The sequence below is a fragment of the Astatotilapia calliptera genome, chromosome 11 (genome assembly GCF_964374335.1).
Source record: "Astatotilapia calliptera chromosome 11, fAstCal68.1, whole genome shotgun sequence".
NCBI lineage: Eukaryota > Metazoa > Chordata > Actinopteri > Cichliformes > Cichlidae > Astatotilapia > Astatotilapia calliptera.
In genome coordinates this window covers 14428592-14445302 of record NC_137432.1, presented here as the reverse complement: position 1 = coordinate 14445302, position 16711 = coordinate 14428592, and the positions used below count along the sequence as shown (strand labels likewise).

The following is a 16711-nucleotide window of genomic DNA, read 5'->3' as shown; positions in this document are numbered from 1 at the left end:
TGTCGAGGCTGTCCCTCCAGGACTTTCTCTAACAGGGCTATCACATGATCAAGACGATCAGTAGGTGGTTTTGCATGAAGGTCGGTAAGTGATGCTGAGGTAGAGGTTGGTGATGGTGTAATACACTTACTGTTGCCTGTCGCCTGCTGCACATTAGGACTCACCTCCTGTTGCTGAAAACTTAAGGCACTGACTGCACTAAACTGAGGGGTGCACTTCCGGTCCTTGCCATGCTCCAGCAATTTCTCGTGCACATCAGCAACCGTCCACTGCTGCAGGGGCTTGCACTTGAAAATAAGAGACAGTTCTGAGTCTGGACAGTGGCGGATAAACCTAGCAGTCAGCTCTTTCGTCAGGTATGCAAAGGACTTATTTTGTCTCTTCAGACAGTCTTCAGTCACCTCCATGGCTCTGTTCAACCTGAGCCAGTAATCAAACGGTGTTTCACCTGAGTTGGGTAGTGTTGCATAAAAATCAGCTAAAGGCATGCTTGAACAGGCAGTGTCACTGAAGTGCTGCTTTAAGATCTCAAAAATGGGCTCTGGGCCCCTCTCAAGACACACTGATGGCTTACTATGTATGCCCACCTTGACTATTTCTTGTGCCCTCCCCAGCAGTTTACTTAGCACATCATCAGCTTGTTCAGCAACTGGTACCCCTCTTCTCTTAAAAAAAGTCATCATCATTTCCTCCCATTTCTGAACACTGCATGTATCACAGCCATCCCCTCTAAAACACACAGGTTCTTTAACATCAGACTTTACAATCGCATTCAATAGTGAGGGTTCAGATAACACATTATTGGCAGACCCAACAACACTGTTTCCCACTCCAGAGCCCAACCGAGATTCAAGACAAGAGGCAATGCTTTCCCCAATAGAAAACCCAATTTGCGTTGCAATCTCTGCATAAAGGTTCTCTTTTGTGGGACTGGTTTCTGATCTAGTATTTTGTAGATCATCACAGTTCCCAACAATAGGGTTTTCATTTAACTCAGCAAGGACAGGCTTAGGTGTGGAGGAAACTGGGGCTGTCAGCAACCTTGATCTGCCTCTGCCAAATGAATGCAGAGGGGTAAAACCAACTGCCCCCCTTCCCCTGCCAAAACTGGGAAAATCTGCCATGGCTCAGCAATATGTCCCTCCCTTTTTTTCTTTTTTTTTTTTAACTCTCCAAAAAAAAGAAAGCACAGAGCCCCGCCCCAATGTCTCTAAAGAACGCAGAAAATGGCGGGACTAAGAAAAGCCAGTCTCCCGCGACTTTTCCACCTTCCAGGAAGTAGACGGCCCCCGTTGCGGTCGCAGGATAGCAGGAGCTGGGGTCACGGCACCAGTGTAACCGGTTTCTGCTTCATCCCGCTGCAACAGTTCGGCCCAAACAGACTCCTCGACTCTGCGTTGTGTAGTGTTTTTAAAAAGACAAGGAGTCTCTGGTCGATCATTGCCACTTTATTTCCTGAATGGAAACAATGGTGTATTATCAGCAGAGGTGGGACCAAGTCATTGTTTTGCAAGTCTCAAGTAAGTCTCAAGTCTTTATCCTCAAGTCTCAAGTCAAGTCTCAAGTAATGTCAGGCAAGTCAGAGTCGAGTCTCAAGTCACTGGTGTAAAAGTCCGAGTCAAGTCTGAAACTTTGAATTTCAAGTCCTTTCCAGTCTTTAAAAAAAAAAAAACGAAAAAATAATGTTGCAGTTATATGCTAAATGTAAATATTAGACCATGTAATTTTAAAATCTGTGTTTTTCTCAACACATGACAAAATAGTGAACTTAGAAAATATACACAAATTGTGAAATTGCACCTCTTTAAAATGCAGCTCAATTAAACCTAGCTCCAAGAATAATTTTCACCGACAGTTCTGAGATAAGCTGCATGTTATTCTTGGATGCGGTTGTAGGACCAGCTTTAAAATCGCATGACAAAAATATCATACACATTAAAAAAAACTGTATCACCAACGTAGCCTGGACAACATTTGCTAGTTAGATGAAGTCAGCTATCTCATCTTAGCATATTTATATGCATATTTATAATCATACGGTTCTTGGAGTGAGCGCATACGATCATGAAGTTTAGTAACTTCAGGTCACTGCAACAAGCCCAGGTACAGTTTACCGACGGATGGGTAGTAGTAGTAGAGGGTAGTAGTGGGATGGGTAGTAGTGGAAATAATTTCTGGTACCCATCACAGAAATGTAGCAGTGACAATAATACTGTATGCTGTAATCGTACTGGGCAATTAGTGATACAAAAAACCTGTTTTATCCTGTGAATAAAAGTATATGTTTTTGTCAATGTACCATAATAACAGAAGCGAAACGCAATATTGTGTCAGGACGATTCACTATTTATGCACAATAAATAAAGGAGCATAGCGCGACAATTTCTGTTCAGCGCCAGACTTGCTTGTAACCTATATCACCAATTATGTTAAGAAAAATGACGCATTAACTACAACAGCAGACTGACCTTTGTGTAAATGCTTGGAGCAGACTAACCTGTGAGCTGGAGGGTTATATTTGGTCTTTGAATGGCTGCAATCCAGTCGCCTCTTTGTTACTTCGGAAACATGGCTCGAACAATTTCTCTTCAACGACATAATCCGATAACAACCGATCTCTTTACTCGTCGGCTTCCCGTGGCTGTCATTCGACCGGCTATTGCAGTTAATAATACAACAGCTTCTTGACATTTTTGTGTTTCTTTTTATCGCTGTATAACTGATTTTAATTGAAAGCCTGCGTGCGCTAGTACCGCTTGCCACGAGTTCCCAGAATCCTTTGCGGTTCTACCCGTGAATGACGTCACATTTTCAATCTCTATATAATATGCATGTTAAATTTTATATTTGGGGTAAAATATCAAGTCTTTTCAAGTAAACCGGTTCAAGTCCAATTCAAGTCCCAAGTCATTGGTGTAAAAGTCCAAGTCAAGTCACAAGTCTTAGAACATTTTTTCAAGTCAAGTCTAAAGTCATAAAATTAATGACTCGAGTCTGACTCGAGTCCAAGTCATGTGACTCGAGTCCACACCTCTGATTATCAGTGCACAGGCTCGCCACACATAGGGTTGCCAACCGTCCCTTAAAATACGGAATCGTCCCGTATTTCGAAACAAAAGTACACGTCCCGTATTGAGCTAATAAGGGACGCACTTTGTCCCATAATACAGTGAGAATCAAAAGTAGTCTATAAATGTTTATGGAATTAACACTTTGTTTGAAAACATAATTCCCAGCCCCTCTCCTGCTTTGTGACCAATGAGCTGACAGCACACTTATGACAATTCGAGTATGACAATTCAGATTACCGCTCATCTCATTGGTCGAGGAAAGGTCGCTTGCGGAGAAAATACCGGAAGACAACAGATGACCACAACAAGAAGCATGGCCAACAGGGGAACAAACGCCGACACTGCGGTGCAAGTCTCGGATGACAGTACACCTAAAGCTGGGCAAACACTGTGATTTTTTTCAGTCACGTTATTCAGCTCCTGCTCAAACTGCACGATTGACTCGCAGGGGTTAGAAGTTCGTATGTCACGATGTACTCTCACACTATACCGCCCGATGCTCTGATGCGACCTGAGTGCTCACACTGTGCCTCCATAACATGAAGGTTATAACAGAAAATCTGTCGCTCGCTCTCTCTGTCTTTCACTCACACAGACACGCACACCACCACCATCAACTTTGCTAAATTGCTAATGAAAAACATTGATCAGGCAGCTGTGATGTCACCTTTCTCACTCACTATGTATTAATAGACCTCTCTGCATTGAATCATATCTGTTATTAACCTCTGTCTCTCTTCCACAGCATGTCTTTATCCTGTCTTCCTTCTCTCACCCCAACCGGTCGCAGCAGATGGCCGCCCCTCCCTGAGCCTGGTTCTGCCGGAGGTTTCTTCCTGTTAAAAGGGAGTTTTTCCTTCCCACTGTCGCCAAAGTGCTTGCTCATAGGGGGTCATATGATTGTTGGGTTTTTCTCTGTATCTATGAAGCGCCTTGAGGCGACTTTTGTTGTGATTTGGCGCTATATAAATAAAATTGAATTGAATTGAATTGAATTGATTGAGCAGCAGTGTAAATCCAACTATTTTCACGTTTGTTGTGGTCGTGATAATTTTGTGATGCCACATCGAAAAGGCTCGGATGAGCTTTCCAAAGTTCTACAAGTTGTGCCTCCATCGCTTGTGTCCAGATCACACGCTGCACAGCCGTGCTGCGCCGTCTTTTTCACCAACGTTTACGTTTGCGCGTGAGCAGTGAGCGCCTGTGGTGACACCCTCACGAGCGATTGATGATCGGGAGCTGGTCGTGAGGTGTTAATCACTTCTCGTTACCCCACGTATACTACACGACGCACGATGAAGGCCAAAATCGGTCCGATCACTCAAAAATCGGCTCAAAATGGGCCAAAAATCGCACAGTGTGAGCCCAGCATTAGAGCAGCAATGTTTGTTCCCCTCAGAGAAAGGGAAGAATGGGAAAAAGGAAAACACCTGGCTGGAAAACGTTAATATGGGCATGTGCAGTGAATATCAGCGCTATGTGGCCAGAAGTGTGATAATATAATTTATTTTGTGTAATAAACAACTGCAAGGATAGATGATTACAACAAATTGATGACTAATACATAAAAGTAATACATAGATGAATAATGATGATGAGTTATGATGCGTAATCATGGGAACAAGCGGGTTTACAAACAGGAGCAGCTGATTAGCATTAGAAAAGCTGAAATAATACCTCAACTGAAGCCAATTGTACTAAATGCACTAAATGTGCACTGTTACAAGAATATTTTTCTTTCTATTGTTTTCTATTATTTTAAGTTAAGTAGGACAGAGTGCTTTTAAAGAAAGATTTACTTATATTCTCAAAAGTTAAGCATGACAGGCTTCTGTTTAAGAAAGAGACCTGTTTTACTGTGTTAATGTTGTCATTTTGAGCTAAAAATAAATGGCTAAATGATCATTTGTTTCACTTGTGTTCATATCACAAAGAATAGAATATGCATCTACTTAAATCAACTTCAAGTCAAATGGTTAAAAAAATAATTTCACACACAAAAAAAGAGCTAGAAAATTCACCACACTGGGAAGGGTGAAGACAACTGGGTCGCCCGGCCCTGGCCACGAGGTGTCCCTTATTTATTTTTCAGGGAGTTGGCAACCCTAGCCACACACCACTCCGCACAGCACACTCTCGTATGGCTACGGCAGACTGGCAGCGATTACTGCAGCAATATTACAATTTCTAATAGGGCTGAACGATATATCGCATTTGCGATAATATCGCGACATGATCAAGTGCAATTTTCTAACCGCAAAGGCTGCGATTATACTGCGATTATAAGGCTGTCCAAATTACTACCATATCCCAGAATTCATAGCGCGGCCCAGCCAAACTCCAGTTTCCAGCAATGGCGGCCGCTACTAAGTTTTAAAATTACTCATACTAATCTTTCTGGGTCACAAAATAAACTTTTAACATATTTTCAGGCGAGAAAGTAGTTGTGTAAACATCAAATATCTGCTCGGTTTATCAAGATATCCCATATTTGCAAAAGTGCTTCGACGTTTTCAGAGGCGTCTGCTACCCACCAGCTCGACAGCTAGCCGGGAGCTCGAGGATTACTGATGCGGCCGAGAACGGCACAACTCCCGGCACATCATTTTCAGATCACCGCGGAGTTTCGCTGCTCGGGTTAAACGTGATATATAAGTCACTTAGACAACCTAAAAATGTTATTGTTGGGCTTTTTTCAGTGTTTTGTTTGTTCGTGAGTAAATCGGTTTGGCTGAGATTAAAGTTATTAGATTAGATAAAATAAAACTTTATTAATCCCCCGGGTGGGTTCCTCCTTGGTTTTCACACAGCTGACTAAACGTCAAACAGAAAACTTATTAAACAGAAGTATGAGACAGTCGAGAATTTACACCAGTGTCTGGTTATATTTTAGATAGCAAGAAGCAGACGGCCGAGTTTATTAAACTCCACCGAGACAGCGGTGACGCTAATCAGAACTAGCCTTCTGATTAGCTAATCAGAAGGCTAGACCGTCCAATTTCACGCCTTTAAATTTTAAAGGCGTGTTTGTGTGTGTGTTTATACAATTGCTATTATGTTTGCACTTTATGTGTAATGTTACTGACTGCAGAGATCAGTAAGATGTGTGTATTTTTTATTTATTAGTTTTATTTATTTAATATTATTTTTTAATTGAATGACTGTCTAGTAGTTCACAGATGTCGAAAAACTGAGTGTGGTAAAGCCACTGATTTTTTTTTATGTATATTTCTGCAATCTGCACATTGTACTGACTTTCATTTTAATGTTTACACCAGGGTTCCTTGTCAGCACTTTATGCTCAGATGTTTGTAAGCTAAAAATAAACTATTGTGTATGTTCAAATATACTGTTGTGATTGAAGAAGTTAAATAAAAATGTCAGTCATCAATTCATGCATCACCTCATGTCATCATAACAGAGGTCTGTCTTCCAGGAAAGAACAGTTTAAAATTAATGTAATATAGTATTGGCCATACTATATGATGTATTGCTTGTCTTTGTTTAATAATACAGAAGACAAAGACCTTAAAAAATAATCGCATATCGCATCGCAATCGCAATATTGGGGCAAAAAATCGCAATTAGATTATTTTCCATAATCGTTCAGCCCTAATTTCTAATATACAATAAAATAACAGCAACAACAAATGATGTACCTGAATGGAAACAACGGTGTATTATCAGTGCACAGGCTCGCCATACACCACTCCGCACAGCACACTACGGCAGAACATCTCATTAGCATTCCACTTTAGCATACAGTTTCACACATTAATAAACAAATGAAAAGTACATAAAACTGATGTTAGACATGTGTCCACTAAGCACTTATTACACTCGGTGCTCGTCAGCTAATCAAACATGTTTTATGTGTCTGTACTACTTAGCTATATTGTGTGCGGAACAATACAACTCACCTCTCGTATGGCTACGGCAGACTGGCAGCGATTACTGCAGCCAGCCTCACCTAACCAGCCACACCGAGAGGGGGGGGCGCTGTTTCCCCATTACACTGACATTTGTGGCAAGTGGAATAATACCACATAAACACTGTTACAACAGCACAGTGCATTTACAGGTACAAGCCAGTGCATTTTTTATTCCCTCTGGTGTAAAGTCTCTGCCAAATCAAACATGTCAATCATTAAGAGTAAGATTTCCACACTGTGGGGGGCCCAGGTTAATGATAACTGCCTTTGGTGCTGTTGGCCAACAGTGTGCTGATGGAAGGAGACCAAGTGGAAGGGAAGCAAAGCCAGGAGCACGGCAGCTTGATTCACACTTTCTACATGGAATATAATAATAATAATAATGGATTGGATTTATATAACGCTTTTTCAAGGCACCCAAAGCGCTTTACAATGCCACTATTCATTCACTCTCACATTCATACACTGGTGGAGGCAGCTACAGTTGTAGCCACAGCTGCCCTGGGGCAGACTGCCATATTGCGCCATCGGCCCCTCTGGCCAACACCAGTAGGCAGTAGGTGAAGCGTGTTGCCCAAGGACACAACGACCAGGACAGAGAGCCTGGGGATCGAACCGGCTACCTTCCGGTTACAGATGCGCTTCCCAACCCCCTGAGCCACGGTGAAAGAAAGAGTCGTGGTAATCTTTACTTTTATGTGAATAGTGTTTTGCAGGTGAAGAGAGGGTCAGACAAGATCATGAGTCTGAAGCTGGAAATCAAAGGATGACGTTGAATGTTGCCAGCGTGGTAACTGAAGCAGAATTTAATGGACATGTGTGGCGTCTTCTTTTTGAGGTCTTTACCTTACAATATAAAGCACCTTGAAGCAACTGTTGTGATTTGGTGCTATATAAATAAAACTGAATTGAATTGAAGGAGAGAAATGCAGAAGGACCCCAACCCAAAATGGCGCCGGTGAGGTCGGCTGCCGTGCTGGATGCTCTGCCCTAACTTCTTCACTTTTTGCAGTTTTTCGTCACTTTTTGCTATATCTGCGATAATCTTGCATGGGCATCATGCAAAACACACAAATCCGCTACAGTAGAGACACTTTGGTTTCTATTGGTCTGCAGTACACGAACATTTCACCATGTTTAACTCCGGACCCAACCTGGCCAAAGGAGATCCTGAGAGAGAACAAAGGACGCGACCCTAAGCGACGGCCTCGAGGTAAAAGAGCCGGCATCAGGAACAGGCTACGGGCTCGCGCACACCGCGCACCCATGCCCAGTATCCTGCTAGCCAATGTTCAATCCATCGAGAACAAGCTTGATGACCTCAGAGCCAGAATCAAGTTCCAGAGAGACATTCGGGACTGCAACCTCCTCTGCTTCACCGAGACTTGGCTGAACCCAGCGATACCAGACCACGCCGTGCAGCCGACGGGGTTCTTTTCGGTTTACCGCATGGACAGGACAATGGAGTCGGGGAAGAAAAGAGGTGGTGGAGTGTGTTTGATGGTGAACAACAGATGGTGCGACAGCACAAACATCTCCCCACTCACACGCTCTTGCTCGCCCAATCTGGAGCTTTTGATCGTTAAGTGTCGCCCTTTCTATCTCCCTCGGGAATTCACTGCGGTCATTGCCTGCACTGTTTACATTCCGCCTCACGCGGACTCGGACACTGCCTTATGTGAGCTACATGAGCTACAACAAACACTTCACCGAGATGCCGCACTCATTGTTATGGGAGATTTTAACAGAGTGAATCTCAAACGGACATTTCACAACCTTCACCAGCACATCAACTGCCCCACCCGGGGCACGAGGACATTAGACCACTGCTACACCCCGTTCAAGAACTGTTACAAGGCTCAACCCCTGCCGGCATTTGGAAAATCGGACCATTCCGCCATCTTCCTCATACCTGCTTACAAACAAAGGCTAAAGCAGCAACCACCAATCAGGAGGGAGGTCGGCCGCGCTGCAGGACGCACTGGATGACGCAGACTGGGACATGTTTCGGCGCAGCTCTGATGACATCAACATGTTTACGGAAGCGGTTGTGGGATTTATCGGGAAACTAGCGGACGACACAGCAGAAAGAACTATCATCCGAACGTTTCCCAACCAGAAGCCGTGGGTGGATTAAAAACATCCGCGACGCTCTGAGATCACGCACCGCTGCCTACAATGAAGGGCTTGTCTCCGGTAATATGGACCTATACAAGGCTGCGTCCTACAACGTGTGCAGTGCGGTCCGAAAGGCAAAGCGGAGCTACGGGGAAAAACTAGAGTCACAGCTACGACAGTGCGACTCTAGGAGCCTGTGGAAAGGACTGCGGACTATAACGGACTATAAACGACCAGCTTCTTCAATGATGAATGCCGATGCTTCACTGGCTGATGAGCTGAACACGTTTTATGCTTGCTTCGACGCCGCAGCAATTAAAACAACAAACGGCTGCGTGCGCTCGGAGTGCACCAGTGAAGAAAATGCTTTCGTCATCACAGAGCATGCCGTGAGGAACACCTTCAGGAGGGTGAACACCAGGAAGGCAGCAGGACCAGATGCAATCCCTGGCCGGGTCCTTAGAGCCTGCGCTGATCAACTAGCACCGGTGTTCACGGAGATCTTCAACCTCTCCCTGGCCCAAGCTGTGGTTCCCACGTGCTTCAAACGGTCCATTATTGTCCCTGTTCCAAAGAAACAACAGCCCGCTTGCCACAATGACTACCGTCCAGTAGCACTGACTTCAATTGTGATGAAGTGTTTTGAAAGACTGATGAGAGATCACATCACTTCTTCACTTCCTCCCACCATCGACTCACTTCAGTTTGCTTACCGGACTAATCGTTCCACAGACGATGCCATATCTCACCTGCTCCACACATCCCTGAGTCACCTGGACACTGGCAGAGGGAATTATGTTAGGATGCTGTTCGTGGACTACAGTTCAGCATTCAACACAATAATTCCCTCTAAGCTTTTCACCAAGTTGACGGATCTAGGACTCAGCTCATCACTGTGTCAGTGGATCCTCAACTTCCTCACAGACAGACCCCAATCAGTGAGGGTGGGAAAACAAGTCTCCCCCTCCATCTCACTCAGCACTGGAGTGCCTCAGGGCTGTGTTTTAAGCCCCCTGCTGTACTCACTGTACACTTATGACTGTGTAGCCACATCCGACACCACCTCCATTGTCAAGTTTGCTGACGACACTGCTGTTGTGGGCCTGATCTCCGACAACATCGAGACGGCCTACCTGGAGGAGATTAGGAACCTGGAGACCTGGTGCCAGGAGAATAACCTCCTCCTAAACATCAGCAAGACTAAGGAGCTGATCGTGGACTTCACTACAAAGCAGGCGAGGAATTACAAACCCCTCATCATCAGTGGCACGCCAGTGGAGAGAGTGGACAGTTTCCGATACCTGGGTGTCCACATCACTCAGGACCTGTCATGGTCCTGTCACATCAACACCCTGGTTAAGAAAGCCCGTCAGCGTCTCTTCTTCCTCAGAAGACTTAGAGACTTCCATCTGCCACTGAAGGTGCTCAAGAACTTCTACTCCTGCACCATCGAGAGCGTCCTGACGTCAAACATCTGCACCTGGTTTGGGAACAGCACCAAGCAGGACAGACGAGATCTGCAAAGGGTGGTGCGCTCGGCAGAACGCATCATTCAATCAGAGCTCCCTGACCTGCTGTCCATCTACACCAAGCGGTGCAAGTCCAAAGCTAGGAAGATTATGATGGACCTCTCCCATCCCAACAATGGACTCTTCTCACTGTTGAGGTCTGGGAAGCGCTTCCGCTCCCTTAAGGCCAAAACAGAGAGAATGAGGAGGAGCTTCTTCCCCCAGGCTATTCGGGCCCTGAACCAGGTGTAGGACTGGACTCTCCCAAACACGTCACTATAAGACTGGACTCTCACACACGTCACCACACGCACCACCACACATTTCCTATAATCCTATAATTCCTATAATTTATAATCCTTATCTTTATAATCTCTTCTGCTATTTGCACATTCTTTACTGTAAATTCCTAAGTTAATTTGTAAATTTTTGTAGTAAACTGTAAATTGTAAATATTGTAAAACTTTTCTTCTGTCATTTAATGGTCGGGCATTGTACAGCTACAAGCATTTCACCCCCATGTCATACTGTGTATGGTTGTGTGTGTGTGACAAATAAAATTTGAATTTGGTGTGGATTTTGCAAATAGGATGGAATGGCTGAATGCGGAAGTGCAGAGGTTAAGAAAGGAGGAAGTGAGGGCAGCTATGAAGGTGTATGAAGAGTGAAAAGGTGGTTGGTTGGAGATGTGTAGGAGACAGGGCAGTGGACCTTTGACTGTTTAACAGTCACAGAGAGTGAGAAGATGCCTGAGGAATGGAGAGTTTTGAAGAACAAGGGTGGTGTGCACAGATGTAGTAACTACAGAGCTTTAATGCTGATGAGCCATACCATGAAGTACACTATGGGAAAGACTGGTTGAAGCCAGGTTAAGGAGAGAGGTGGTGAATGCCCCAGATCTCCTAGGCTCTGTCTTGAGGTATCCTGAGGTAGATGCTGAACCCTGAGTTGACCCCAGTGCCTGTGAGTGTGTGAACACGCGGGTAAAAGTGCTTAGGCACAGAAAAAGCTGGTGTATGAATGCAGACAGCAGGTGCTATGTAAGCGCCAGTCTATTAAGTACAGCATTAAATGTTATGTCAGACAAGTTGAATAAAGAGGTCTTTGGCTGAGTGTCTCGTGTGCTCATCGCAGACAGTTTTGAGCGTTATTAGCAGCTAAAAATGAAGTGACAGAGCTCACACCGATGTCAATATTTATACCCGTAACCGTAGTGAGATTTGTTTGTTATAGGACGTGTACAGTTTACTCTCTTATTGTGGCTTCGAGCTTAATCGGGTTTCTACTTTCTGAGTTTTTGTTTCTTCTTCTTGTCTGCAGGAAAATGGCACCTGGGCCTGAACTGTGAGAGCCGTGACGATCACTGCCACCACCCTAACAACCACGGCTTCAATTATTTCTTCGGTATCCCTCTGACTAACCTGAGGGACTGCCAGCCTGGACATGGCACCATTTTCCAGTTCCATAAATATTTGCCATACAGAACAATGGGCATCGTTTTGCTCACTACAGTTGTGCTGCACTACAGCGGGGTCATCGGCAGAAGGTCGATCCTGAGCTTGATGTTTCTGTTGCTTTTGGTCACTGGTTTGCTAGTAGCGTTCATCATGGTTGTCCCATACTTAAACTGTGTTCTCCTGAGGGACCACAGCATTGTGGAGCAGCCATATAAGTCTGAAAACATGACACAGAGGATGGTCCACGAGGCAGTGGACTTCATAGAGCGGTACGTGAAGCTTTCCTGATTCACCTGGATCTGAAAACTCTCTTGTTGCAATGTTTCATATTCATTGTTTGTTTCTGCAGAAATTCAAACAGGCCTTTCCTGCTCCTTTTCTCTTTCCTCCAAGTCCACACAGCCATCTTTGCTTCAGCAGCTTTCAGAGGAACGAGCCGCCATGGTATCTACGGGGACGCTGTGCAGGAGGTGGACTGGAGTGTGGGTAGGTCATTCTGTCTGTTTAAAGGAAAAGCTGCTTTTCTATGTCTGTCAGTTCTTTCAAATCCAGTAAAAAAAGCCCAGAAGCTTCCGACCTCTCCTCTTTGCCCAGTTCAGTCAAATGACACTAAGAAAGAAAGAGCCTTCAGGAATAATCATTAAAGTGGGAACAGAAGATAAGTGTGTAGTCATAGCAATTACATCTTGTAACGATCTTATCATGTTAGGAGGGTAGGCTCTGTGAAACCCCCCCAGCTTCACCTGCTGCTGCAGAGGAGAGAAGAACCAGTGAGTGAGGCGAGATGGAAGATGTGAGGAGATCCACTTAAAACCTTGTGGATGGAGAACTGATCTCACTGTGCTTTGTAGTGTTTATCATGACCTGACCTTAGTATACTGCATGTCAGGGAGAAGCCCTAATCAGACAAATCGCTATGAGTCTCACGTGGCGACAGTGGGAAGAAAAACACCTTTTTAAAAGAAAACCTCCAGCAGAGCCAGGCTCAGGAAGCTCAACCATCTGAGCCGACTAGATTGGGGTAAGGATTACTAAATATTAAATGCAATACTGGTGTATAGAGGAGTATAAATAGGAGTGAAGAACTGCATCATCATCAACAACTATTACAGCATAACTACTGCACTGACAGGGACTCGAAAGAGAGAGCAGATTTCTCCTGTCTTGGCTTCCCTTCATTGGCTTCCTGTTAAATCCAGAATTCAAAATCCTGCTCCTCACATACAAGGTCTTAAATAATCAGGCCCCATCTTATCTTAATGACCTTGTAGTACCATATCACCCTATTAGAGCACTTCGCTCTCGCTCTGCAGGCCTACTTGTTGTTCCTAGAGTATTTAACAGTAGAATGGGAGGCAGAGCCTTCAGTTTTCAGGCCCCTCTTCTGTGGAACCAGCTTCCACTTTGGATTCAGGAGACAGACACTATCTCTACTTTTAAGATTAGGCTTCAAACTTTCCTTTTTGCTAAAGCATATAGTTAGGGCTGGACCAGGTGACCCTGAATCCTCCCTTAGTGATGCTGCAACAGGTGTAGGCTGCCAGGGATTCCCATGATGCTCTGGGAGTTTCTTCTTCACTCACTATGTGTTAATAGGTCTCTCTGTCATTACAATTATAATAGTCATTACTTCTCCGTCAGCACTCTCAAAGCCAACAGTTTTTCTCTATATTAGGGTCTAAAAATAAAGCCCCTTGAAGTGACAGTTGTTTTGATTTGGCGATGTATAAATAAAGTTGAACTGAACTGTTTTTGGCGACTGAAAAAAGTTAATGTCCAGTAGTAATGATGGACATGATCAATACAATCCCTGTGTCAAGGCTGATGGGCACGCTGGACTCAGGAGATCAAAGTTCAGTGTGTTTGTTTACAGCGAAAGTATATTTGCACAAAGACACAATGCAAATAGTGGAATAGTGGTCCAGGGGTCCGGGGGGAAGAGAACCCATGTAAAACCGTCCATCTCAGGGTTCGACCCACCACACACCAAGGAGGGGAATCCAGGGAAATGTACAGAAGAAACACACTTAGTGTTCGAGGATGTCGGAGGCACCACAAACACAGAAGGTTTAACTCATTGTGTTGTTGAACGGTCCAGTGAAGAGTGGCCTTGATGAGATGAGGACACAAACACACGTGCACAGATAGAGGAGAGAGGCACAGAAAGAAAGCAGAGCAGCCAGCGAGCACTGATGCCTACTTTGACCAATCTAATATAGAAGATGTATTTTTCCTCCTTCTTTAAGCTGCTCCGTTTAGGGGTCACCACAGTTCATCTGCATCCATCCCGCTCTGTCCCTCTGCCTCTGTCACACCCACTCTCCTGCTTGACATCATTGACGACAAACACGAACCTCCTCTGAGGTCTTCCTCTTTTCCTCCTGCCTGGCAGCTTTAACACATGTGTTGTTTTACAGTTTCTCTTTCTCGTTCTGTTATTCATACTCAAACGGAAAAATGTTTCCAAATAATTACAGACTGGAGTTTGCACTGTGTGTATTCTCAGGTCAGCTCATGGAGACGCTGGACAGACTCAGCTTGAGAGGAAAAACTCTTGTTTACTTGACTTCAGATCAAGGGGCTCATCTGGAGGAAATCTCTGCCAGAGGCGATGTCCACGGGGGATCGAACGGAATATATAAAGGTACACCGAGAAGAAAAACGGAAAACTGTTCTTGGTTGTAATGCTTAAAGCTGAAGACCTTTCTGCCTGTATACATCAGCAGGATTTTACCATTTAGTTAATAATTATAATTGCAGCCACCGGCAGAGCAAATGTAGACAATGACAGTACCACCTGTGCAGACGGCTCAGTGGGGATTTGGTGCAGTGCTATCATTTAGGCTTAATTGGTAGCCGGATGAGAATTATTTTCATGACTTCTTGTTCTTTTTTTTTTTCTTTTACCGAGCAGCAGGGAAGTCCACAAATTGGGAGGGAGGAATCAGGGTCCCTGGAATTTTACGTTGGCCTGGGAAAATCCCTGGTGGCAGACAGATAGATAAGCCCACCAGCAACATGGACCTGTTTCCTACTGTGGTGCAGCTGAGTGGAGCTTCAGTCCCAGAGGACAGGTGAGGCTGCACAGCGGTGAGACTGTGCTCCTTCCTTATGTCAGCCTGAAATCTAGGTCACATTTAAAGAAAGGAGAGGCAGTGAGAGCGATTCACAGTGAGGGGAATCCTGGATGTGAGCAGAGGGAACATGTTTTCTAATGAAGAGTGGGGTGTTAAGGTAATCCAGAGGCTTTGATCAGTTACAGCCACCATTGTAATTCATGTTCACTTTCTTTCTGCAGGGAAATAGATGGTCATGACCTCATGGATTTGCTACAGGGGAGAGCTGGACGTTCCAAGCATGAATTTCTCTTTCACTACTGTAATGCCAACTTGAACGCTATCAGATGGCATCCCCAAAACAGTAAGTGTGCAACAGAGAAAGATGAAGCCGTATTGATAACCTCTACCGTTTGTTGACAAGTGCAAACACACTTTGCACCAGGTCAGGCAGCATTTTTAACCTAACCTGCAGGGTCAGGTTCAGTCTGTCCAAGTGACACAGCATGTCGACCAAAAAGACCAGATCCATAATCCACTTGAGGTCCGAGAGCTCGGGATAGTCCTTCTCTACCATTAACAGTTTCATGGGCGACCGTGGCTCAGGGGGTTGGGAAGTGTATCTGTAACCGGAAGGTCGCCGGTTCGATCCCCGGGCTCTCTGTCCTGGTCGTTGTGTCCTTGGGCAAGACACTTTACCCCCTACCGCCTACTGGTGTTGGCCAGAGGGGCCGATGGCGCCATATGGCAGCCTCGCTTCTGTCAGTCTCCCCCAGGGCAGCTGTGGCTACACCTGTAGCTGCCTCCACCAGTGTGTGAATGTGAGAGTGAATGAATAGTGGCATTGTAAAGCGCTTTGGGTGCCTTGAAAAGCGCTATATAAATCCAGTCCATCATTATTATTATTATTATTATGGCATCCAAAAGCTCAAAGAAGCGAGAGAGTGCCTGGGTTTATCACAGCCACCTCACAGTGCAGTGCAGCAGCAGGTCACCTGGAAGCCTCAGGTCCAGCTCAGCGATGAGATTCTTGAATTGCATGTGGTTATGTGTGTGGATGCAGTTGATGATTTCCATCACAGGCTTCATGACGTTGTCTAAATTCAGTGATTTAGACGCGAGTTGCTCCCTGTGGATGATGCAGTGGAACCAAACGTGAAACATGGGGAGGGCACAGAAACAGAAACTCCAAGCTTTGTTTGCAATAATCAAGTATAAATCAAACACAAACACAGGGTCACACCCATCATGACACTCGCACCTACTGGGAAACTTTGTGGTATTTCCATCTCACGCACATTTGCATTTGATGAAAATACAGTGTTAAAGCACTTTGAATCACCTTGTTGTTGAATTGTGCTATACAAATAAATTTCCCTTGCCTTGCCTTAAACTCAAACGAAGCGAACACGCAGATTAAAAAAACCACAAACTTCAATATAAGAGCTGCATGAAACCAGGCAAAGAGCTGCATGCGGCTCAGGAGCCGCGGGTTGGCCACTTCTGAAATGGATTAATAAACTACTAAAATGTAACATACCAAACTAAAGGACAAAGATCACTTTGTAC

The 16711-nt window shown here is 44.8% G+C and overlaps 1 protein-coding gene across 5 annotated transcripts in view; it reads left to right on the top strand.

Moving 5' to 3' along the window:
- Positions 1 to 16711, top strand: part of LOC113032074 (steryl-sulfatase-like) — a 51279-nt gene that overhangs the window by 22510 nt on the left and 12058 nt on the right. For all 5 annotated transcript variants that reach the window (XR_013912226.1, XR_013912228.1, XR_013912227.1 and 2 more), the window contains exons 6-10: positions 11950 to 12355; positions 12436 to 12572; positions 14593 to 14730; positions 15001 to 15160; positions 15385 to 15506. Coding sequence is in view for 2 of the 5 variants with exons in the window: in XM_080308252.1 (XP_080164378.1) it covers positions 11950 to 12355; positions 12436 to 12572; positions 14593 to 14730; positions 15001 to 15160; positions 15385 to 15506 (963 nt within the window). In the remaining 3 variants the exon portion in view is untranslated. The remainder of the gene's footprint in view (positions 1 to 11949; positions 12356 to 12435; positions 12573 to 14592; positions 14731 to 15000; positions 15161 to 15384; positions 15507 to 16711) is intronic.